We start from the raw sequence: 25,790 nt of genomic DNA, 5'->3' as shown, positions 1-25,790 counted from the left end.
AAGCAAATGACTTCAAAGCCACTGATTATAGAAAACCTGAGGAAAAAAAAGTTCATTTTAAAACAAATGTCACAAAGCAACAGCAATAAACTTCAGGACTGAGGTCCTTTGCCAAGGAATGATCTTTCCTCACGCACTTCAGACAACTCTCTTGGCACAGATGGCTTAACCCTACAGGTATCTCAAAAGTGTTAACGAGGGACTGAAAGGTGGAGGCCACCTGTGAGGAGATCATGCCAGCCCGTATCAAAAATGGGTATTTACCGTGCATTAACCAAAAAAGTTCAAGGTCGCGTTACGCTAAGAATCATAACATTTAGAAAGCCTAAGCCCTTCTCCAAAATTCACCGGCGGCGCCGCAGCCGCTCCCTCACGCAGGGGCTGAGCCTTCCCGTCCCCTCCGCAGCAGCAGGCCGCGCCGCCCGCGCCTCAGCCCAGCTGTGAGGCTGCCTCCCCAGGGGAGGAGGGGTCCGGCGGGGGCTCGGCTGCCGGGGAGGGACGGGGCCGGCTCGGGAGCTGCCCGGACCCACCTGCACCAGATCGGCTCCCGCCTCCCGCCCCGGCTCCAGCGAGCCGGCCATGGCGGCTGCCGTCCTCGCCCCTAGCAACGGGACGCGCGGGCCGGACCGCACCATCCGCCTCGCCGCGGGGGGGAGCGCACGTCAAGCGGGAGCCGAGCCCGCTCTCCTGCTCCCTCCTCCCGAGGAGAGCTCGCCCACTCGCCGCCTCTCCCCACCTCCCCCCCCCCCCCGCAGCCACGTGGTAGCGGCGGGGCCGGAAGGGGCGCAGCGGCGGGCGCCATGGCGGCGGCGGGCCCTTTCGCGCTGGTGACCAGTTGCGCTGCCGGCTTCCCGGCCGAGGAGCTCGTCAAACGTGAGTCGTCGTTGTCGCTGCGGCGCGCTGCGGGGCCCAGACGGGCTCAGCCGCGGGGCCCCGGCCTGCCTGCAGCTGCAAGGCCTCGGCCTGGCAGCTCTGCACCCCCAGGCCGGGCCCTCAGGGAGCCCCGAGGGGGCCCTTTCCTCCCCTCACACACCGTCCCCTGAGCGGCCGGCTCAGGGCGGCCACCCGGCCCCCTGCCTGCCCCCGGCCTGTGGCGTTTAACCACCTGCCCTTGAGGAGGGCGTCAGGGGCCTCCGTAGTGCTTTAAGGAAACAAGCTATTCGAGAGACAGCATAGGGCTGCAGATTGTGTTTCATACCCTCCAACACTGAAGAGCAAGCGATATCATCACCACAACCCACAGAGGGAAAAAAGGAAGCCCCACATCCCAAAACGCGTTATTACCCACCAACCACTTGCCATGTCTTAAGTGTGAATAAACTGTCATAAGTTATACCTGGACTAATTTCAGAATTGCCTTGAGACTGAATAAAAATAATACTTTGTTCAATAAGAAACAAAGAACAGATTCACAAGACCATAAGTTTTGCTGCTGGCCATTCTGGTCATTCACACAGAGTGCAAAAATGGCCTTGTTTCACTGGGACATGTCAGTGGCCCAGACAGCCCCTAGAACAAGAGGGGGGACACCAGAGCAACCGTAGTGGGTCAGGAGTACAGGCAAGGGGAAAACAAAAGGAGACTAAATACTGTCCCCTCTGACTTCATCTTTCCATTTTTGAAGTGAACAGACTATCTTGGACCCTGCGGATGGTAGAATTTCTGAAATTCCTGGTGGGTCTGAACTCTTGCTTTACTCAGGCTTGCTTTCATGCATTTTACTCAGGCTTGCTTTCATGCATTAGACTATTTGTTGTCCCAATGCAGAAGCACAAAAGAGGGAAAGCTAAAAAAATTCTTCCTTTCTGCAGTTGTCAGAATTGTAGATCACTATCTCAAGTACATAGGATTCATTCTGTAGGAAGTGGTTTTCTTGGAACCCAGTTCCCCTTTTTATGGCTTGAAAAAGGGAACGTGAGAGTAAGACCTGACAGCAGAGAAAACTTTGGTGGAATTTTTAGTAGTTCTAAAATCAGGGGAATTCCAGGCAGAAGCTGTTTAGATCTTGCTGGTTTTGCCATTACAGCTTCTTAGTACAGCCTTGCTTTTTAGGGAACTGTCATTCACTGTTTGATGTGTATACTACAATGTGTAACTTAAACGCCCCCACCCCCTTTTCTGGATTTGTTTTCAGCTGTTTCCGAGTAAGAAACTTAAAGACCTCTTAAAGCAGAGGGCTGCCCCCGGGGACTGGCTCACTCCATCTCATTAAACCACATTTTGAAACAAGAATAACAGTACAAGGTCTGCAGTCAAAGGCTACTCTGTCAAAGCAGCTGGGTTGATATTGAATTATTTAAATGATTCCACACCAAAGAATATTATTATTGGTTGTTGCTTATTTTTGAGGAAGATATAAGCAAGTTGGAAAGAATTATTCAAGGTTCCCGTAGGTTTTCTTTGATTATTTTTCATAGTGAAATTAAGCAAGTAAAAAAGGAAGGTGAGCAAAAAGCTTCACAGAAATGCTATTTAATCTTAAAAAAAAGTCTTTAAACTTAACTTCATATATATATATTTTTAAATAGTACTTACATTGAAATGTATAGTATTCCGCTATTTTCCAGTACCAAAATTGGAGTCTTATAGATAGTCTGTGTGTCCTCTAATTGGGTTGCTTTACAATAGACATTAAAATCTTCCTGAAAGAATCAAGATCATTTACTAAAATAAATACCATGAGAATTTTAAGTTCCTGCTTTGTATAACAAATGAAATGACACCAGATCCAGAAGCATAAGCAGAACAAACATTGTAAAACACTGAAGAACATACTGATAAGGACAAGGCAGCTGTGGCTGGGCTGAAGGCTTTTGGTGGGTTGAAACAAAATGCTGGTACAAGTCTCAGAACTTGTGTTTTTACAGCACGAAAGTGTCACGCCAGATTAAAGGCATTATTCGATAATGGTTTAGCTCAATGCTGAGAACAAGACCATTATATTAACACCTTGTTGCGTGAAATGGGGCCAAGTGGTTTTGGCAGAAGATAAACCCCCTTGTGTTCTAACACTCCTCACTGAGGTGGGAGGCTAGGTGCGGCTAGGTTTAAATTCTGAGTGATGCCCAATTCAGCACTATCAGTCCAATCGCGTTTAATATGTATTAAACTATTACGATTTGGATACGCTAATAGTGGACTGCACCTTCAGTCTAGTCGTGCTCCTGAACTAGCACGGCCTCTCTCAAGTTTTGGTCGTGTTCAGTGAGAATGCTAAACGACTAGCTACTTAAACAGTGCAGTTTATTTAAACAACAGATATACAGGTTCTTTAGGATTGCTGGTGATAAATACACTGTCTGCAAAGCACGTGCAAATAAAGATATTGCTAAGTATACAAACGCGCGACAAAATTATAAATGATACAGCCTGGCTATAAATGTAGGGTAGAGATTCTCTAGAGAAATTTCTAAGTCCCCAAGAAAGCGCTCGGTGTAATCGAAGTCTTACCCAAAGGCGTCCCTATGGGGGGGAAGAAAGGCTCAGCCCGTCGACTGATCCCGGAAATCAGCGGTGGAATTCTTTGCGGTGGTGTCTTCCCTGACATCCCCTCTCTCTTGGGCTATTTTTATATTTTTTTTTTATCTTCAAAGTGGAGTTTGAGTGACTTTAGTCATACGTACTTTTATTATGATTAATGTATTCAAGGAGGAGTGTTCACACCTCGGGGGCGGATAGCCTCCGGGATGGAAGTGTGTTTTGGTACATTGTGGTGAGCAAAGTTCGCACAAAAGGACAGCATTTCATCAACATTTGACGAAATGTTGGCTCGGGTAGCGTGTAGGCCGCTTATCAGTTCCGTAGTACCATCTCGTCCCCATATCTGCTATTCGTCACAAGGGAAGGCCACGGAACAAGCGTGTTCCCTTCCATCCCCCGTGTAGTTTCGCAAACAACCTTGTACAGGGAATCACAGATGTTGCATTCTTCGTGTGCTAGCTGTGGCTGTATTCTACCTCAGAAGCCTCTTGATTTTATGACTTTCGTTAATGTGTGAACAATGCTGTATTTTTGTATTCTTGGCCAATTTAGTAATTATTCCACACACCTCTGAGGCAGTACAGTGTTTTCGATACAATATATGTATGGTTAAATATGTTCTTAAATACCATGTTGGTTGGTAGGATCCATATAGCAATTGGGTTTTGAGTCTACAACAGACATATGAAATAAAGCCCTTACCAATATTATCACTGCTTTTGCCATTGTGTTGCCACATTTCCCTGATACATGCTCTTCCTAGGCAAGCCAATTTTACAAGTAGAAGTTTGGAGGTGTATGAGAACCCATTTCTCCTGCTGCCTGCCATAACCTTCCAGGCTAATTACAAGGCATTTTCCAGCGTTTTCATCCTGTTAAGTAGGAAATGGCTTGAGGATGAGAAGAATATTGTGGTACATTTGCTAGATATATTTTTATTGTTTCACGTTTCTGTGGGATGCCCCGAATGCTTAATTTCATTAGATACTCTGGCAAAACAAAGCTATTTAGAATGCATAGAATAGGATTGGCTTTTCATAGATATATTTATCACAAATTAAAACAGCAAATTAGATTGTTTTAGTTTTTAAAATGCCAGCCAACAGAAAAAATACTGTCTGATGTGATTATTTTATATTTTTTTTTGCCTCTTGTTTTGACTATTTACCACTCCCCTCCTCCCCCACGGCATATTTCTGAGTTCTCTTTAGTCCTTGTGTAATTTACAGGAGTATTTTTTATGGTGTATTCCACCAGGTGGCTCTCAAGGCCCAGAATGTGAGAACTACTTGGTGTACCTACCAACTAAGAGGATCTGGGATCATTTAGGGCATTGCAGAAAACTGAATTACAGTCCTATGGCATGTATTCGGTCTGAAAAACACCGGAAAGAGTGATCAATACCTTAATCCCTTTGGAAAAAAAACCCAACTTGCATAGAGGAGTTGTAATGATTCTGAAGAAATATTACTGTTAAACACAGAAAATAGTAGAAATGATTAAATAACAGTTGGGTATCAGAACAGGGAACACTGCTGCAAGAAATCTACATCTGGTTCTTTGATTATTATTTAGCTCTTTTCTGAAATATTATTTCTCATCTACAGTTCTTTTGAAAAAGTATTTGCTGCCTTGCATTTACAGAATACTTACTAAGCCTCTGTATTACAAAAAGGGATGCATGTTAGGTTTTACAGTTTTGACATGTCTTCTTCCTTGTCTCCTGAACCGTTGTTTGTTTTATCTTGTCTATATTAAATTAAAAGTCAACAAGTTTAAATCAGTAAAATGAGCAAAAATTTATGTAAATGGATATCTGAAATTAATTTCCAAAAGTATTGGTCAGAATTTTGTCCAATTTATTAACATTTATAGATACTTGTGAGTAAAGAAAGGACACAACTATAGAATTTGCTGAAAAACATAAGTTACTGACTGAAAGTAAAAAAAAAAAAAACCCGTTTCATCTGGACAGATTCCACAGAAGTTTGGAAGTTCATTGAGCTGTATGATACCAGTCACTATCAGTTACTGGATCGAGCCATGAACCAGTCTCGTGTGTCAGTTGCTGTTGTGTTCTTAAATGGTTTTCTGATAGAAAATGGGCAAAGCGAGTCATGAACTGGGATAAACTAGAGAAAGGTAATTGTCCATGTCCAACAAATGTGGTCATCTTAGTGTAGGCTGGCATTAGTGCGGGGGCTTTGGAGGTGGCATAGGTGAAGAGTGCCGCTGTATGCAGGAGGTAGCGTCCTGAGGATGATACTGGGACTGGCTCGGAAATGGTCTGTTTGGTCCCTAGCCTCAAACAATGCACTGTAGATGAAGAAACTTCTGTTGCTCCCAAGTGCTTCCATACAGAAGCGTTAAGACGCTGAAATACAGCGTGTCTTAGTATTCAGCAGTTATCGGTAAGATTGTTAAAGTTACTTCAGTAAGTGTCCAGCATTAGCAGTTGCAGTATTTCTGAGAGGATCTTGAACTCTAAATCATGTTTTTGAATGACACCAAGCAATGTTCTTTTGTGGCATGAACTTTTCCATACATGTTTTTAGTACTCTTTAATGGTGATGCATTTGGAATCTGTTTGCATTCCTGTCATCCAAACAAGCCACTTCTGCTCTATGAAAAGGCAAGCTAATTAAGTCAGCCCAGTAGGCCTGCCTACTGTTGTGGTCAAAGAGTGAGTCAGTTGGTTTTCCAGGCTCTTTGGATGGCAAACCACTGACACTTTCAATGGCTGGGGAGTTTAAAATTAAAAATGAGTAACTCACTAGAGGTAAGTTTGACAAGCCACCTCCTTTTGCCATACTAATTTTCTAGAAATTTATCCTTGTATCCAAAGAAAACTTAATGGGGTTTATGCAGATGAATATTCTCTAAATTAGATATGAAACTATTCTGGCTGAATTTACTGTTTTCATTAAAATACAGGCTGTCTTGGAAAGAAATTTCTGGAGACCACAGGTAGCATATGTAATCCTTAAAACTAGTTCCATCATGGAATATATCCTTGACAACTCAGTTTGAGTTGCAGCGTGTATTTCTTTTGTAGTCTCTGCTTGTTTACTCTGAAGGCCAAAAGCTAATTGGTCTAAGTGACTTTTGTGGAAGAGAACTATTCACAAGATACCCAAACTGCATTTAGTTTCCTGCCATGAGTAATCAGGCTGTTTTGCAGTAATTTGTTACAACCCTACATGCAGGCTGAGCCATAGCAAGTCTGAAACCTTTCAGAAAGTTCCTGCAGTCCTTTGAATTTAGTGTGCAACGTCCATTTTTACTGGGAGAGAAATTTCACAGGGGATTGGCAAAATCTCTTTGGGTGAATGCTGGGTAATCAGAAGCACAATGGGATGAAAGAAGACTGCTTAAAATACAGGAACAGTAGCATATAATGGGAAGTGGGACACATCCTCATTCTTCTAGCAGTACTTTGAGGCCTAAATTTATCCATGAACTCTTTTGTAAGGAAAAAAAAAAATCACTTACAAAGCAAACGTGAAAGTTCTCTCATATCAGCTTTTGAAAATCTTTTCTACGAAATTCTTTCCTTTTGTATTCTTGCTCAGGTGGCTAACTTCAGAGTCACTTTTGAACTGAATTCCTTTTCCTTCCCTGTTTTCCTCCCTTTGGCTTTGAGTCTTATTGCCGATTTTCTGTGTTTCAATAATTTCTATGGGCTCCTTTATTCTTAGCTTCTTATGGCATTGACTTGCAATTCTATTAGCTTAGAACTGATTTTTATTTAGTTATTTGACTGTCAAAACACTAGTGAAGGGAAATTTATACCACATTTTATTGAGCATTCAAAACCTCCAAACAAAACATCTGGTTTCCAGGGCAGAAAATTAAGATTATTCCTGCATTTGAAAAGCTAGGCAGAGGTAATTCCAGAAAGAAAAGGCATCCCTGTGTTTTGGACATGCAGAGTGGCATTGTCTGCCTTACTTGGTTCCTCTCCTGGTTACTGTAATTTTGTCCCATTATATGTAAGCAGAGTAAAAGCTACCTCCATTGGCCCTAATACACATTTAAAAGAAACCTAGTCTAGTAGCAATTTGCACATATTAGAGTCCTGTTTACCAAAGATACCAAACTAAATTATACCACATATAGCACTTACCAGGTAGTCATTCTTAAAGCTCCTGTTCCATAGCAGAAAAAACCCCCAAACTTGTCATCTGCCAAAATGCCTTTATTATAATAGAATATGTACATGAAAGCTATAGATTTTGTGAAGTGATGTGCTGCTATTTGATGATCTTTTTTACTCTTTTTTAGTAATTACACGTGTTTGTTTTGTTTGGGGTTTGGGTGTTGTTTTTTTTTTTTTTTTTAAATGAGTAGACTTGATGTATTTGTGCAGCCTCAATTGAAAAGCTTGGGTTTAAAGCTAACTGGAAAGCTATTCTTGTGTTTCCTTGGAAGACGGGTGCACAGGTGTTTGCTTTGTGTCAGTAGAGCGTAATACCAGCTAATACAGACAGGATAGAGATACCTGCTGCAAAGTGACTGTCCCCCCCCGCCCCCCCCCCCCCCCTTTTTTTTGTTTCCTCTCTTTTCCAGAAACCCTGACAGGAGATTCCCTCCCAGGTTTCTGTTTCCAAGGTCAAATTTCTCCCTCAGATTCCCTGTGTCCTCTCCTCGCTGTTGCAAATAATCCTTCTGGTTTAGAGCTCTCCTCTGTGCTGCCTTGTTACTAGTTAGATTTCTCAGACTTTGCAGTTAGTTGCAAAAATCATTGGACCTTTCTATGGCAATCTTGGCAATGAGTTTTTCCTGCCTTTTCATTGATAAGATACACATAATTTCAAATTACAACTATTTGGGGATGTTCCAGCATCTCCAGGGGCTGTGTCTCAATACCTTTAAAATATGACCCTTAAGACCTTTGAAAACCCTTATAGTTTAATTCTTCTTTTTCAGTAACTCTTCTTATGCTCAAATACATTCTAGGTGACTCAGTCGATTTAGTGTATAATTGACCTGTGTTACAGAGTGTCCAAGATAAAGTGTCCCTTTCCAGTGAGGTATAGGTTGGCTGCTGTGCTACTAACTATAATTCAACTCCACCAGGTGGCTGTCATGCTATGGCAGTGTGTGCTGTGAAGGTTGCTACCAGCACATGAAGGGGCAGTGTTTAACATTATATTATCAAATTACTGCCTTGGATTTTAATTGTCGAACTCCTGCATGGAGTTTAATGGGATTTACAACTGAATTGTAGTAACTTGGTTTATTTTTTCATTAGTTACCTTCAGGTTTCGGTCACAGTCAAACACTTCTTCACATCTGAACGAACACGCAAGGTTTGTTTCTGCTGTGATAAAGTCTAGGTATTCTCTCCATAATCCTGTTTACAGGTAGTGAGTTGAGGCTAAACCTTTAAAAGGCATTTCAAGCCAGGAAAAAAGCCTTGCTTTCTGACGCATTTCTGTACTGTATTTTACTTTGAAAGCTAGAAAATAAACTCTTTTGCAACTAAACTCTTGAAAAAACTCTTTTGAAAGCTTAATAATAAACTCTGGGACAGAGTAACAAATTGAGTTGAATTTTTAAAGATCTTAAATATGTACTGTTTTGTTATAGGAAGTAAAGATGGCTCTGTATTGGCATTGTACTAAGCTTCTCTAGACAAATTATTTTCTTGGTGCTAGTTTTATCATCAGTCTCATTCATTTTCTTTTATGCAGGTATCACAGGAAGAGATGACCTTACTGTGGGTGCAACTACAAGCGGAAGAGTGAATTTTTACCCCTGGACAATAGATAATAAATACTATTCTGCAGATATTCACCTCTGTGTAGTACCAAACACATTTCTTGTTACTGGAGATATTGCTGAATCTGTGCAAGCATTTGTTGTGTACTTCGACAGCACAATAGTAAGACTCTTCTGTTTCATCATATTGCTTTATGTGTATGACAGTTGCCGTATCACAGTGATAACCAAAAATTACATTGTTTTCATCTTGTGCCATCCATTCCTTTTAGGTTGTCCTATTAATTGTCAGTATATCAATGTTAAATTATGCCTGCTATCAATGGAAGCAGTTTCCTTCCCTTTTACTATCATACTCCAGTTGGAAGAGAGGTTTTCAGGATGCCAGTATGCCACTAAGTTAGGCAAATCCTCCTCCAGTTCACCACCTCCGGCTTTACTCCTAGCTGATGCTAGTTCAGAAAGGCTGCTTTCGGATAGCCAAGAATGAAGGCGATAATGTGAGATTCAATGCTATCATTTTACCCAAAATTGTTTCTACCAAGCTGGCAGCCGTGAAAACAGTGCTTTAGCAAAAGCCAGAAAGATTCCAAGATAAAAAAAAAAATCTCTAAATAAGGAACTGTTTTTCAGCACAGATGGGAAAGGGCGCATACCACACATTCTGCAAAGATACCTTTAACTAGACATCTCAGGGCTGTCTCAGAATAAACCAGAGCAATGGGAGTAGTTCACCAGCCCCCGTAACATCCACTTTAGCATAGAAGATAGAGTAGCTGCACCTTAAACCCAAGATACGCTTAAAATCAAATACTCACAACTAGCCTTAAGTAAAAATCTTTCCTAATCTTCACTAGGATTGCATAATTAATATTAAACATGAAAGGGAGGTCCAAGGCAGTAGGATCAACTCATCTGTAAGGTAAGTCAAGAATCAGAAGGAAGTTGTGTATAAGTCAGCTTCTCTGATTGGAACACAAGTGTATTAAACAGACTTGATATGCAGCCTAGCGTATTTTCTTACTTCATTGTATTCTAATAATAAATCTAATGATTTAAAACTAGTTTAAAGTATTTGAGGATGTATTCCAAAGAACTTTTGGGTTTTTTCCTCCATTTAGAAATCTGGACTTGATAGTGTCTCTGAATGGCTTCCCCTGACAGAAGAGTGGTTACCAGAAGTCATGATCCTGGTTTGTAACAGAGTATCTGAAAATGGTATGAAACCCAAAATTCCAAACTGACTTAGAATTATTAACCTTGCATAATAATTTATTTTCTAGTTAAATAAACACAATTGTTTCTCAAAATATCAGTGTGAGACTGGGCTTGAGATTTGATTGAGAACCAGCTTACTCTCGTGACTAGGATCAGAAGTCTTAAGCTAGTCATGTTTAAAACTGAATCAGAATTTTACAAGCTTGCTTAAAATGAGCTCTGTGTATCCCATTCCTAGTATACCAGCATGCGCTGCAAAGTGGCTATTCGTATTAATGAATGTACATCATCCTCTCTGGTGAAGAGTGAGGATGACTGTTGGTTGCTTGACTACAGTGGAAAATACATTCATCTTTTTTTGACCATTTGGACACTAAATATGCATGCTAGCTTTGGTTCTAGATTAGTATACGCAATGCAACAGCAAGCAGATATATCCCCATAACTTAATTCAGATTCAGACCTGGAGTTAACAGAAGTCTTCATTCACTGTGGCACTTCAGTTACGTTTCCCTTTGAGTACCTACTGCAAAGCCATTTGATTTTATGGTATTTGAAAAAAAAAAAACAATTCAAAGGAGAGATTTGTTTAACTGGAGTTTTTGGAATCAAATACAAAGTGAATGGAGGACCCATGCCAGCTACTATACGCTCCCACCCCATACAATCCAGAATAAGGAAGCAACTTTGAGGGAATAAAACGTAGCTAAAGATTCAACTGCTGGTATGTCTCAAATGTGTATATTTAGTACGCGTTTTTGTTTCCCAACTTTAGGTGTTAACAGACAGAAAGCTCAAGAATGGTGCATCAAGCATGGCTTTGAACTGGTAGAACTTAGCCCCGAGGAACTGCCTGATGAAGATGGTAGGACTGCTGCTTCTGTTTTAATTTTTAGAATGGAAAAGCAGACCAAAATATCTTCTAAACAATTGCAAGGGGCACAGCTTTATTTATGTGCTACGTTATTACTGCATGGAATGCTCCCAGTTGGTGAGGCTTAGTCCCAGCCATAAAAGGTCAGGAGGAGGTGGTTATTTCCTCCAAGAAATTCCATTTTCCTCCTCCCAAATACAGCTGCTGTTTATGTAGCACCTACATAAAAATAATATCTGCTCCTTTTTCTGGCACTAAACCAGGACTGTACTGATAGAATAGAAGCATTTATGTTACACTTTGGAAATAAATCTGAAAAACAAGAACCAGAGAGATGCACAAGGGCAGGAAAATTCTTTGTCTTTTTAAAAAAAGACTTTAAAAACTATTGTACATCCCAAGAGAAGATAGGCATTATTCAAATGGTGACATGATAGGCTGAAAAGGGGAGATTGTTGAAAACATTTTAGAATAGCATGCACTGTTACACAGGAAATAAACCAGTTTCAAAATCACTAGCTGACCACATGTTTATAACTTGAAAAAACCCATCGAGCAAAGCCAGGAGTGTGAGGCGTGATGTTCCACTCTTGAAAAGTGACTGTGCACTTCCGGACAGCCTTATCGGCATCAGCCTTATCTCCTTATTCCAGTGATACCAAAAAAAAAAAAAGAGAGTTTACATCTTACCTCTATAGACCCAACATGAGATGACCAACTCCACTTCCAGGCTTGAGTGGAATTAGTCACTAACATTTGCTCTATTTCAGGTTCACCAAGTACATAGCTGTCACCAAAAATAATTTAGTCTAAAGGTCTTCTAAGCTAGAACTCATGTTCCTCCCCCCTCACCCCTTTTAAAGGCCTAGATTAAAATTCTATCTTGACTAGCTAAGAACCCCCTTCTTCCCCCCACCATATTTTTAAAGATGCATTTCTTTTTGGCACTTCGTTAGTCAGGGAGGGAGGGATACACGTATTTCTTGATTTATAGAAACCAGAACAATTGGAAGTTGCTACCCTGTAGTCTAAAGTTTTCTTAGGAAGTGCTTTAAAAGGAAATACTAGTAACATGAAGTCAAGGGTTTGGTTTTTTTCCCCTATTGAATAATTGTTGTAAAGAACAAGCTATTTACTATTTAAATAATATAAGTAATGGGAATAATAAGAACTCAGTATGTTAATCTTTGGAGTATTAAGATACATGTTCTTTCCTGGATTTTTAATATGGTAGTTGATTCACTGTGACTCATGCACAGGAAGAAATGTATTCCAGTAAGTAATATATTTACCCTGTAAACGTGCTGTATGAATTACTTACAAAAGATAAAATGGACACAGTAAACATACTGGGCCAATAGCTGTTTAAAAATTATGACATTTCTGGCAGCTTATCACAAATGAACTGGAGCTCTTGCTACGCCGTCAGTCAGTTGTTTGTGCAGCAAGGACAGGAACTCTAAACTGAGACTCTGGATAATGACTCTGATACAAAACCAAATAGCAGTGTTATAGAGGGCAAAATATTCGATCTAAGGGGTCAGAGAGAGCTTGAAATTCATTTTTAAAGGCAGTTTCAATTATAGCACCTGTCCCGAGTCATCCTAAAAGAGTCTGGTTTTTAAGCAGTCACATTTTTGTATCCAAAGGGGTTTTGTTTTTTTCCCTATTGCTTTGTGAGACCTGCACAAATGTGGGAAGTTGACTAAACTGAGGAAATGGGAAAACTGACTTTATACAAAGTGGTGTCAGACCCATTCAGCAAATAAGTTGAAATCCAAATAATGCTTTTTCCTAGTCTTTCAAGTTACTGTAATTCACAGGATTACTGGAACATTTAGAGTTAGATGTTATGGAAATAGCTTTACAATGATCACTTTAATTTTTAACAGGCATCACACCTTTTTTAAATATTTGTCTGAAGTTCTTTACTTTCTAGAGGAAGAAAAAGTAATTCTAGCATGTATTTTTATGCCATGCAGCATTCTGAAAGATCTTGGGGTAAAAGATGCCTTGCTTTTAACAGCAGCTTAAAAATTGTTTATTACTATTAAATTTACTTGTATGTTATTTAGCAATGTAGGCTTCATGCTAAATATTTAACAAAACCCCACTCAGAATTTAGATCTCTCTCAAAAAAGCTGAGAGCTCACAGTTCATAATACCTGGAAGCATAGACCAAGAAGTGAGGCATTAATTGAGATTTGTTTGGCCTCTCATGAAGCAAAGGCAGAAAAATCGGTGTTTCCTAACAAAACAAGTCATTTCTATTTATTGTTATAAGATAGGGCAGGCATTCAGACACACACCTCCTCACTTTCAGGCACATAGTGGTTCTTGATCTAATTGTTAGGAATACAATGTCTTTGTCTTTTGGTCTAGATGATTTTCCGGAGTCTACCGGAGTGAAACGAATTGTACAAGCCTTGAACGCCAATGTGTGGTCCAACGTAGTCATGAAAAGCGGTATGTAACACAGGTTCCTCTTCCATGAATTCAGGAGAATGCAGGCCTAGAGGGCTTAGTATTTTTAGCAAAAGTTCAAACCAAGCAGCTGCAGTGCTAGTGCCACTGCATCAGTACAGAGAACTACAGCGCTCTTCAGCCTTTTACACGAAAGCCTACAATAGTAGGGTTTCAGGTCTTGCTTTCATTGTCCCTTGATGCATAGAGAAATTTACAGGCAATGGGTGAGATTGATCCCCATTTCAGCATCTGTTCCTGTTCCCTCTGTACTTTGTCTTGGTCTCTACCAATAACTTGAATTGAAATATTCCACTAATTCTTCAAATTTCCATGAGACATTAAAGCTTATTCCATCAAGCTCTAGCAGCAAATAGTTAGTCATTATCAGCTTGGTCTAAAAACTTATACATGGTTTAGTGTAGAAGTAGTAAGTGTTAAATTCCAAATTTGTTATATTTTTTTGAAAACAGTATTTGAAATAGGGATGAGAACAGCAAGTGCAGAGATAAGATTTGTCAAAGAAGTGATTTCAAATGTCTGCTGAAGGACATTTGCAAGAAGGACTGTCTTCCTACAGAAAACCCCACCTGAGCACATGGAAACCACAGAATTTATTGAAAACAGTGCAAAAACCAGGCAACCCCAGGTAACTTCCTGCAGACAGTTGATTATCAGCTAGAGCTAGAATTTTGGAAAAGCCACTTTAGGATTAGAGTCATTAGAAAGGGAAATGCTGTTGCTAGCCCAGAGTTACTGCAAGTGTAGATGCTTCCATTTACTTGAAAACCTTTAATTACCTTTCTAATAACACAAGCTGTTGCAGGAAATGGAGGAAGATTAAGCTCTTGTGGAGTGCTTGGCCTTACATTTCTTATTTCAGAAAGTCTCATCCCACGAGCTAGCAACCTTCCAATGTCTGTCTACTCCCTGATGTAGAATTTTCCACTGTTACGGCTTCTTCCTTCCTACGTCTTTCAACTGTGTAACGATATCAAGTGCTGAGAGGCTTCAGCTAGTTCCTGTAACTGCAAGATGGTTACCGGGACTCAGCGGAACTAGGATGAGAATTACTAAACCGATAAGCTTTTTCAATTTTATTTTTTTTAACGTAGCCTATTGAGTAATTCTCATACCACATCAGAATGAGGTTAAGGTGGCTTCTAACTTAATGTAGTCATTCTAGAGAAATAGGTAGCCATTTGAGATGGTGTAAAGTTATATCAGTGGTGCTAAAATGGTTTTCTTAACAGTATATTTCCTGCATTTGACTGATGCCACATTACAGAAGAACAGAACTTAGTCACATGTTCAGTTCTTCTTCAGGGGAAGTTCCTGTGCATCATTAATGTGTTCTCTAAAGGTCAGACTCCTTGAAAATCCAGATTTTCTATCACCACAGTACAGAAAGCACACAGCATTGATGCACGTTACTACAGACTCCTCAGGAAGTGAACTATATTTGGAAGCTGTTGCAGCCTGACTGTGCCTTCAAAGGGAGATTGTTGAGCTCATTTAACTTAAAATAAAACTTTTTACAACCTGGAATGTATCTTTTGTTTCAACTTCCCCCTGATCCTGGAAACTGGCCACCACGTAAATCAAACTCTAGTTTTTCTACTGAATTACCTGCTGGCCATTTAGAAACCACGCAGTCGTACTTCATGGGAAGATTTTTCATAGAGTATATTTGTGTAGTGGTAAATGCTTATAACGGTTTTAAGTGTAGCCATCCAAACAGCCAGCATTACAGCCTTGCCTTATTTCAGCTATTTGTTTGTATGAGAATTTAAGTTTACAGACAGAGCAGAAATGACATTTTTCAAGTACAAGCATTAAACCCATGTTATTTTAAGGTGTTTTACCTTAAACCCCAAACACTTCTCCTTAAGTTGTGTAGTAGTTTTGTCACACGCCTATTAAGAAAATTCTTGACCTTTTAATTTTTTTCTGTAATCATTAAATACATTCATTCTCACACCAGTTCCTAAAAATAGGTGTTAAATATAACCTAGTCAAGTTATAAATCTTTCTACATAAAGTAATACCACGTGCTTTGTGAGTAAATAAAGCAGCATTGTCTCCATGAGAAGAAAAACAAGCAGTGTTACCTGAGAGTCTCCGGAGGGCAGTTCCCTTTGGTAGGTGGTACGAAGCTGTTGTTTCTCCAGGCCTCGGAGCTCTCTTCAATCTGAGAATCGGGTGTTTTTCTTCCCCCTGTGCAGGAGGGCACAAGTGGTTCCTCAGCTAACATCTTCCCCGCAAAGGCAGCACACTGCGCTTCTCCTTATCTGTCCCCTGGAGAGCAGAGCTAGCTGACTGAGGTGACAAGAAGGGGAACAATTTCCTGCCCTCTGAGAGAGGCTGCTTAGCTACTGTCCTGCTTAAATACCTGCTTAGTGATCCCAGCTGAAGCTGGTTCCCAAGGGTGGGGCTCCTAATTAGCCTGGCTTTCTTTACAAACAATTTAACCTGATGTAGGGGGACTACTGAAACTTAGCTATTCAAACAAATTCTGAATTTTGACTTTTTAATTCCAATTTTATATGGAAGTCAGGATCACCACGTGTCAGCTAGCCAGACTATGGCGGGATAGTGGATAAAGACAGCAGAAAACATTTTGCTGTGAACCGAGCATATATGAATCTCAAAGCCATGCTCAGAGCCCAGCGTAGGAGAGCTCCCCAACTATTGATGGGTGACACCTGTGAAACCGTAGGGACTCCAGTGTAATGGAGCCACCAACTGTTACAATAAGTGGAGTGAGATAATTTTTGGCTTTGATGCTGTAAGAACACTGTGTAAGGCATCACCCACTTCCTGAATTGCACCCAGAAGTTGAAGTAACTTTTGCATCCAATAAAAAGAGTTTATAGGAAGGCTCTTTCAAGGGTGTGCCTGCAACCAAGTGTTATGTCTGCCACCTCCCTAACCACGGATCCAGAAACAAATAGCTGCTTTTCAGAGATCCCTGCTGTAGATTACAGTTTCTCTCTAACTGGGACAACGTTTTGTAATTACGCTGGCTGAGGTGATGTGTATGTGGCAGTGGCAGGGATGGAGCCACCGTCATTTCTCTTACAGGAGGAACTCTAATCATAGATAAGACAGAGGTACATGATTAGGTCACTTCATCCGCCCCTCTGCCAGTGTGGGAATGTTCTCTCTCAAGTACATTCTGGACTGCAGTGGCCAATCTGGCTTCAGATGACTCAGAAGCTGGCTAAATGTCGATCTGCACAGTTTCCCAAAAGACAGCTCTTCGCTCAGCCTGCTGAAACTTGGGGAAGCTACTTTGTTTTGGGTTGCAAGTCCCGATCTTTTATCACTCAATTGCCCATTAGTTTAGCTGGCCGACTTCACGGGCTTTCGCATGTCTTGCAACTGAACATTTCTAAGGCAATTCACTCGGCCAGACTGATTCACTTCTTCCCAAACCGTTGGCGACTGATCTGTTAAAGCAGTAAAACTGTAGGAACGAGCCAGTTGAAACAAATACCTGCTGGGGGGGAGCAGGAGGGGAGAAGAGGGCTGGGACAGGACACGCGTTGGCCTGAGTACACAGTGACGGTTATTAAACAGGAAATGAGGTCTTAGTAATTCCCTAATGAAGACATGTTTACATGTTTTCTAGATAGCCGATGGCTTTAGTTACACGTTCAACTCTTCAAAATGAAATTTTGTATAAATGGCAAGTAAATTTGGCCAGAGCATAAAAATTACATCATCTCAACATTTGAGTCTAGAGCTTAGTCATTAGTGTAATAATTTAGAACACTTTTTTTTTTAAAAAATGTAATATTAATCTTTCTTCTGGCACAAGTCATTGTTTCCTGGCTATTTGTAGTACAAAACTTAACGTTATTTCTTTTTTACTTGACTAAAATACTAAGACTTTCAGAAGAATCTCCTGAGCCCCTTTTGTAACTGCAAATATTTACTACTCAGCGCCAGGCCAGCTGAAAACATGGCTTAGAAAACAAACCACCTCATAATATTATGCATATATTTTTATTTAAAAAAATAAAGTTTTAAAAATACTGTTAGTTTAATTTAAAAATACTGTATGGCATCTATTGTCTTAGACGGTTGTTTAGTTTTAGGTTTGAATTTACTTTTTTTTTTAGGTTGGCTTTTTAAAATAGCATTGAAATACACAGCAGGTTAGCAGATGTGGAAAGCCCAAAGCACTTTGGAGTGTGAAGAAACGTTGGATTTGATGGCTGGGTCCTTCTGTGAATTCCGGACTAGGTATTTAAAATTGCCTTTGCCACGAGTGTAGTGCTCAACCTATTTAGACAATACGTGTTTAAGCAAAGGCACTTGTTGCATTTCCTTTACCTAACCACAAACGCAGCGCTGCTTCCCATGGACGGTGAAACCAGGTCCGCTGAGCGTCTGTAGCAGCAAATGCTGCATCTGCGTTTTGAAAACTGCCTTGTTTGGAATCAGAAGACATTCGCCAGACCAAATCTTAACCGAGTAGTGACTTCAAATAAGAAGAAAAAAGAGCTCACGTCTCTTGTGGCTCACACAGCTATTCCCTGTTGGTAATATTTAGCAGAAAAAAATGTTATTAATATAGTTTCAAAAAAGCTTAGAGAATATGAAAAATTTCTGCTTGAAAAATATTTTCAAGTGCACTGACACAGTTTTACAGGGCACTGTGCGTCTTCCCCGGCATATTCTCTATCCCATCTGGTCAGTTACAACTGTTTGCGATGATATTGCATCTTCTCTCAACCTAACAGCTGTTTTGTTTTCAGACAGGACCCAGGGCTTTGGTCTTCTCAGTACATTAGCAGGTGCGAACTGTAGCACTGGGTCAGAAGAGAACCAAGATACAGAAGTAAACAGTAATTCCTATTTCTTGTTCTTTGCTCGTACTGTTTCTCACGTTGCTCTTTCCTGTTGTGACACTTGGTGTGGTGGTGGTGGCAGCTGGCTTTTTTTTCCTTCTTTCTCAAGGGATGCTTCACAGCCTGTTGGAATGTATTTTAAAGGAAATATTTCTGCAGCCTGAAAAGCTGTCTGCCTTTTTTTCTTACAAGTCCTCCTGAGACAGTTGTTCCTAGGAGCTGTCGCTTGCTGTTTTTCGGGACATTGCCTCAGAACTCACCATTTTACCTGGAGATGTCCACTTGTGCGCTCAGTGTTGGGTGTCGATCACACTGACTTCCACACTGTGTAAATATTTTACCCCAGACAATATTTTACCCCCACTGGACCCAAGGAAAGAGAAAAGCTCCATTCAAGATGTTGTTTTTCAGTAACATCCAAGAGCAATATTTTGTGCTAAACAAAAACTGTCGCTTGATAGTGTTATTTAAAAAACAACAACAAAACTATTATAGAAAACGTTCATGTAGGACCTATGTAGAGCGTTGCTTTTCATAATACACGTGGTACAGGTTTGGCACAAGGAACAGTTTAAGATAAATAGTCAGTTTTTGAAGTCAAAACAGGAAGCACCTGATTTGCTGCTGATGCTTTTCAGGTGCATTATTGGATACTCTAATGTCTGTCTGTTTTCTGACAGGCCAATCCATCATCAGCGGACAGAGAAGAATCCCTTTTAGACAACAGAGAAGATGGAGCTAGCACAAACAGCCTTGATGTTGACAACATCGTAGGTAAGCTCTTTCTCCTCTTGGCAGATGCGTTGGAGTAGGCACCCTTGGCTGGGTTGGTCCCAGAAAACCACTGGATTTTTCGCAATGAAAAGTACGGCATAAACGTGCTTGCCAGAGCCAGTAGAGGCTGATTCTTTTGTCTTTAGGTGTTCTCCTTCTTGAAAAAACGGGCCCAGGTTTGGATAGAAACTGGAAACATTCAGATCTGATTTTGTGAAATCTTGATGCGTGTGTTGTGTATATTGTGTATATCTAGAAACATCTTTATAAGAATAAAGTTTGAAGCTTTGTGGTTGCAGAGAAAAATCATTACCATTTGAGCCAGCAGGAGGTGAGTGAAGTGCACGCTGCTTGAGTCAGTCCCAAGCTGTTTGGGTGTTTTAAGCTACAGGTCCTTAAATAATTGCACCATTCCAGGAGATGGGACTTTCTTACACGTTGTACGTAGAGACCTTCCAAAGGTTGGGTAGCGTAGTCTCATTACTCCTTAATTTACTCCGTGGCTGTTCCTAGACAGATCATTCTACAATAAGCAAGAAACCTTAAATATTGGATGAACTCAAACCCATTCTTGCAATGTAATGTATCAAAATTAATTACCCCTGTAATGATGCCATGAGTTGTATGATGAACAAGCAGCAAATCGAATGTTTCTTTCCCTCCTATGGGGGGGTGGAATTTGCAAACGGGATTTGCAGGTGTTAAAATACTTTTTTATCAGAAAGGCTTTCGTACCTGCTGATGCAACAGAGTAATTTACCCTAAACCAACCTATATGCATTTATTTCAGATCCCGTGTTAGATATGGACATTCAAGAGTTAGCCAGCCTAACCACGAGAGATGGTAACCTGGAGAACTTTGAAAGGCTTTTTTCAAAGCTGAAAGAGATGAAAGGTAACGGACCGGGGAGAGCGGTACTGAGCTGTATCACCTGTTCTCATCACTCGAAGGCACGAAAGCCAGCCTGGGAGTTGGGAAGTTTGTACAAATTCCTATTCTCCCGTCTGAGGTTCTTTATAAGTAGCTGATCTTTTCATTCATTTGCCCTTCATCTTGGTAGTGCTCTTGAAAGAAGTAGATAATTGCTCAGCTGGCTGCGGTCACACTGATTTTGTCACCTAACGCTACAGTTTTCTATAAACAAACCTGCAGACTTTTATTTTTTAAAAATTTCTACAACTGTGTGCCAATCTTGCAGTTTAAAGCTACAAATGTTTGGGATGAAATCCAGCGTGCTCAGAAGCATCGGCTTTCTGGTGTTTGAGAATTGCAATTGCTCTTACTAAATAAGATTCCTTCTTTATGATCTTAAACTAGTTTCTTGCTAGTCCCCAAAAACCAGCTGCAATAGGCGTTGCTCTCCCTGCTCACTCCTGAGGTTGATGACCTAAATCTTGTTCTTTTCCACAGATAAAGCTGCAACGTTGCCTCACGAACAGAGAAAACTACACGCGGAAAAGGTGAGGTTTTGAAATTGGCATTGAAATTATTAAAAATGGGGTTTTCCTGTCTAAGCCATAGTTACTTCTCCTGTAGAGTTCCATTGTTAAGAGTAACGAGAACAAAGCGCCCAGTCCCTGGGGAGACTGTCTGGTATCTCCCAAGGACTGAATAACAAACCTGGAATTTTGAAACACCAGAAAAAGCTTTCCCTTGCAAAATTTGTGAAATGAAGGCCCTGCCGTCAGTGAGGCTGTGAGCCAGCTTCCGCGTAAGTCAGTGGAAGAGCCTTGATCTCAAGGAAAAATGAATCGTGCCTTAATTAGCTCAAGTTCTGTATCACGTATGCCTCCCGTGAATTCGAAATTATTGTCTCCGGGTTGAAATTGCTTAACTTCAGAGAGGATTAGCACTGTACCTAGAAACACGGTTGCTAGATTTAGCTGCTGCTCCGTTTCTGGTTTTTGGATGGTAAATGCAAAATCTTCAGTCACTTGAGGGGAATTTTTCTCCCTTTCCTATCTTGTTTGTCTATTGTTAGGTGGCCAAAGCCTTCTGGATGGCAATCGGAGGAGACAGAGATGAAATTGAAGGTCTCTCCTCGGATGAAGAAAACTAAGTTCTTTTCGTAGCTGTAAGCGACAGAGCAGCCCTAAAAGAGCGATCTTTTCCTGCAATGAGCGTTTATTGCGAAAAGCCCCATTTAGCGTTAGTTGCTTACTTTGGTTAACGGATTCCTGGCATCACTGTAGTAACACATTCCACAACGCCCCCCGGTTACAGCGGTTTGGTCTGAGTGTTCATTTATTCTCTGATCTCAGAGAATTTTGGAAGGTGATGCATGCAGTTAGAGGAAATAATAATTAGTCTACATTTTTCAAATTAGCATTTTTGTTATTTCCTCTTTTGAGTTTAAATAAACAAATTTACTACCAGTTATCTTTCTACATATGGCTGGTGCTTGTTACGTGACTACTGAATTCTAAACTCAACATTTTAGATGTAGGCCTGTTTGATGGTTTTATGGAGCTTTAGAGCTGACTTACTAGTTAGAACAAACCAGATTTATATGAGCCATGAAGAGAAAGTTGCTGAATTGTACCCTGTTGTGGGCTGCTGTGCCAAGGCTGCAAGGTTAATCCTGCTGAGTGCCAAAGCTATTAAAAATGGCCCACAGGCTTTGAATGCGGTTCGCGTCTGTAAGTACAGGGTCCTTCCCGGGAAAGTCAGGTGTTCTGCCACACTCCGTGGGTTTCCATTAGAAACTAAATTTGGGATTAAACGCAAGACAGCTTTTTGCAAGACAGCTTTGTTCCAGGGGTGAAGTTCTCCGCCCAAACCTTCCGCAAGGCTTGGCCTCCGGGGCCCAGCAGAACGCACAGACCTGCTGCTGCGGAATTCTGTCCCAAATACCTAAAAGCTGTGATTTCAGAAACCCCACGCCGTCACCTGGTGCGTTTATTACAGGCTTGTGCTCCTGTATGTTCATGAGAAGGCACCAGAGTACAAGTCTCAAATTGATGCTTGGTGGTATCAAGGGTTAGAAGAAACTCCCTTGTCCTTAGATTTAGTACGTTGTCACCTTCTGCGCAGGCACGCAGCCGTGGGCTCACTGGAGAGCGTAAACAGGCGCGGCGCTAGGAAAACAGGGAGGAAGGCGTAGGCTGGTGAGGGAGAGAGGAGAAAAGGTAAATGCCGCCCTGTCTCCGTTTCTGCGACAGTCACCCGTCAGACAGGGTCAGCAGATCAACGGGAAGCGGTGGCCCCTGCTGGGTCCTTCCCGCCCGCTGTACCCTGGGAGACAGCACGTAGTTTCCCCAAGAGCATGTCCTTATCAATCTGAAAATAGGCCGTGTTAAGCAATCTTATTGGGAAATTTTGAAATTGACTTTGCCAATGTCTGTTTTTTCGTGTCAATAAATTTTGTGAGTCTTGAGACAGTGGCTTTCCATAAATTATTTGACGGTTTTAAATTCCGAAGGCACTTTCTCAGTGGTTCTTGACGTTTGCTGCCTCTTCTTTTAAGATTAAGCAAAGCTAAAATAATAGGCTTCTGGGAACGCAGTAAGTCATTTCCTGGGTGAAAACTGCAGCGTTTTCAACTCTTTAAGAAATAGAACTGGAGCTTTGTTAGTAGTTTGAAAAGCATTTCTCATACAAAGACTGAGTAGTAGCTCCGCCATAGTAAAATACCTATTTTTAAGAAGAAATGTTCCTTTTACAGGGATATAATCAAGGCAACACACCTGCCAGGGCCATCTCTTCCGAACTGAGCGACACAAAACAGCTGCCGGGCCTTGACGCGACTTTGCCGTCTCCTCCCATTCGCTCCTTCTTGTTCCCCAGCACAGAGGGCTGTAATAGGGAACTGAAGGTGGTTCCTTCCAAGTAGGGAACAGTTTTCCATGTTTGCGTCTTGGTAGCTAAAGACGACTTTTTTTTTTCCCCCCCTTTCTAAATATTTATTGTGCAATAGCGATAAATGGCAAAAGTGCAGAGTAAATTAATTGAATACAGTGAAGAAAATAATGCACTTGAATACTTTATAAAACCAATTCTTTATACGTGTGATATACATATGACAGTTTATTACAATTTAAGAAAATTATGTGAATAAAAAATGAAGTTCTTTGCTGCCTTTTTACGAAGTGGCAGCAGCTAAATTTCCATAAATATGCCTTATCCCAGGAATCGCAATTACCAGTTGGGGAAACACTCACTTCTTCAACCTGCTACAAGTAGGAGGAGATTTGGACTAGAGGAAATACATCCTGGAAAGAGTCACAGCTCTGGGTGTAGAGAGTGAGGAGAACAAGTCTCGGGAAGCGCCGAGCGAGTTCTGCCGGGACAAACGAGTGGGATTTGAGCAGAAGAACGAGGAGTCCGGTGCAGTCGGAGGTGGGCCTGGCAGCGCCATCCCGCAGGGACGGCAGCCGGGTTGCTGCTGCCTAAGATTGGCAAAACATTGGCGCAGATAATATTTTGGTGCAAATCTTCCTGACGTATGAAGAACTCTTTCAAACACGTTTTTTTTTGTCGTAAATGTGGGTCTTGTTCGTAGGCGCGATCTGTGCTTTGAAAAAGCACCCTTCACCGCGGTAGGAAACGGGGCTGGGGGATACTAGGAAAGAGCTTTAATGATCCTTAAAGAGTATTGTATTGTATTTTTAAAACCAAAGTTTACTTTGCTGGCAGCTTGGTTTTTGTTCTGTGAGTTGGTTGGTTTTTTCTCTGGAAAAGCTTTGGTTTTGGCTCCAGAATTTCTTTACAAAATAGATGTTACAGAAATGAATAAAAGGGGCATTAGTGGAAAAGGAAACCTGAAAGCTGTTCTGTCTTTCACTTAGTTTCTCCTTGTATGCCACGGCGTTGTTCAGCAACAACAAAGGAATTCCCATCTGGGTTTTAAATCTTTGTAACGGTTTTGAAGTTGTTGGCTTTCCCTGGGCCTGGCACTCCTGGTACCCCAGTGCTGAACTGGAACCGCTCTGCATCAGCTCCGCAGTTAAGTTAATGCACTGCGGGTAGACGTGGCGGCTCTTCCAGGTACAAACGGTCCCAAGAGCATCCAGCTAGACAGTAAATGAGTTCTGAGAGGCGATTCTGAAGGAAAACATGACAGTGCTTCAGTGAAAACCGGAAGGACCAGTTTCCGGCTGTAATATTTGCAAGAAAGCGCAAAGGAAAGCGCATCGCGTTAGCAAAGAGCATCCAAAAAGGCTCCCAGCAAACACTCCAAAGGCTGCAAAAGACCTTTAAAGTAAACAGAACTGAAGAAATCACAATTCCAGTGTCAGCCACGGCACAACGGAGTCGGCTACGATGCCGTATCTGGTGAAACACGGCTCAGGCACCTTTTACGTTCAGCTTGGGTAGTTTTTACTAATCCATCCTTAAATACAGCCAAAACATGCTACGATTTTCCTGGTCTTACAAGGCTTTTCATTGCAATAGCACTGCTCTTCTGAACTGGAGAGAAGATGTTGTTGTTACGCTCTCTGGTATGGATTTTGTTACCTATATGAAACAGTCCGTACGGCTTCTGAGGCCTGTCGTTCCTGTCTTGCTCTGTAGCCAGCTCGGTTTGCATTTCTTTTTGTGATTAAACTAGTTGTTAGGTCACTAGATATGTAAGAAATCGAGTGTTAAATTAAACTGCCAAACTCCAAGCAAGCCACGGTTGGCTTGTGACATTCCAACTCTAACTAAGGGCTACATAAATGTTGTGTTCAGTTAATTATTAAAAGGAGAAAATGTTGCTTGCGTACAATAACAGCAATGTGTATCTCAAACAGAACCAGATACTCTGATGGCGTTTTGGACTCATGGAAACTTTGTCCCGAACACCCACAATTAGAGTCACAGAGTCACCTGGGTTGGAAGGGACCTTTCCGATCGTGGAGTCCAACCATCAACCCAACTCTGACAAAACCCATCACCAAACCGTACCTCTAAGCACCACGTTCTGCCCGGCTTTTAAATCCCTGCGGGGATGGCGACTCCACCACCGCCCTGGGCAGCCTGTTCCAAGGCTTAATTAGCGGCTTTGAGATTTTTATTAGCAAACCTGTATTTTGCTTCAGCTTCCCATCTTCAGTGCAGACGAGAAGACTGCGATACTGAAATCCACGATGGATTCGGGTGACACCAGCAGAACCCGCAGCCCAGAGCTGATTTACTCCATCCCACTTGAGTTTTGGCAACCCCAGTACAAAACCTGGACGAGACCCTTTTTATTACCACAGTGTTGGAAAACTGAGTGGAAAAAGTATTCTCGTAAATCCTCCGTCAGGAAAAACAACACACACACAAAAAATATCTGAATTTCAGTGAAACCCGAGGAGGAACGTTAGGAGTTCACAGAATTAGATCATAGTGTGCCTTGGCTCAGTGAGCGATGCTATTTGGAGAATGCCCTCGCGGAGGCCAGCTGAACGCCGGCGGGTACGTATTTTTA

The 25,790-nt window shown here is 41.4% G+C and overlaps 2 protein-coding genes across 4 annotated transcripts in view; one reads left to right on the top strand and one right to left on the bottom strand.

The window, feature by feature from the left end:
• IQCH (IQ motif containing H) overlaps positions 1-719 on the bottom strand; it is a 73,336-nt gene extending 72,617 nt beyond the window's left edge. For all 3 annotated transcript variants that reach the window (XR_010072438.1, XM_063345715.1, XM_063345713.1), the window contains exon 1: positions 531-719. Coding sequence is in view for 2 of the 3 variants with exons in the window: in XM_063345715.1 (XP_063201785.1) it covers positions 531-635 (105 nt within the window). In the remaining variant the exon portion in view is untranslated. The remainder of the gene's footprint in view (positions 1-530) is intronic.
• Positions 720-735: 16 nt separating this feature from the next.
• Positions 736-22,769, top strand: AAGAB (alpha and gamma adaptin binding protein). The gene is made up of 10 exons (XM_063345716.1): positions 736-873; positions 9,177-9,367; positions 10,326-10,422; positions 11,198-11,287; positions 13,679-13,762; positions 18,526-18,608; positions 19,299-19,392; positions 20,183-20,287; positions 20,804-20,853; positions 21,375-22,769. The coding sequence occupies exons 1-10, from the start codon at positions 801-803 to the stop codon at positions 21,450-21,452; spliced, it is 945 nt and encodes a 314-aa protein (XP_063201786.1). The 5' UTR covers positions 736-800; the 3' UTR covers positions 21,453-22,769.
• Positions 22,770-25,790: the final 3,021 nt, after the last annotated feature.

Source organism: Chroicocephalus ridibundus, chromosome 9, assembly GCF_963924245.1.
Source record: "Chroicocephalus ridibundus chromosome 9, bChrRid1.1, whole genome shotgun sequence".
NCBI lineage: Eukaryota > Metazoa > Chordata > Aves > Charadriiformes > Laridae > Chroicocephalus > Chroicocephalus ridibundus.
The sequence above is the reverse complement of the archived record's forward strand: the minus strand, read 5'-3'. Positions and strand labels throughout refer to the sequence as shown.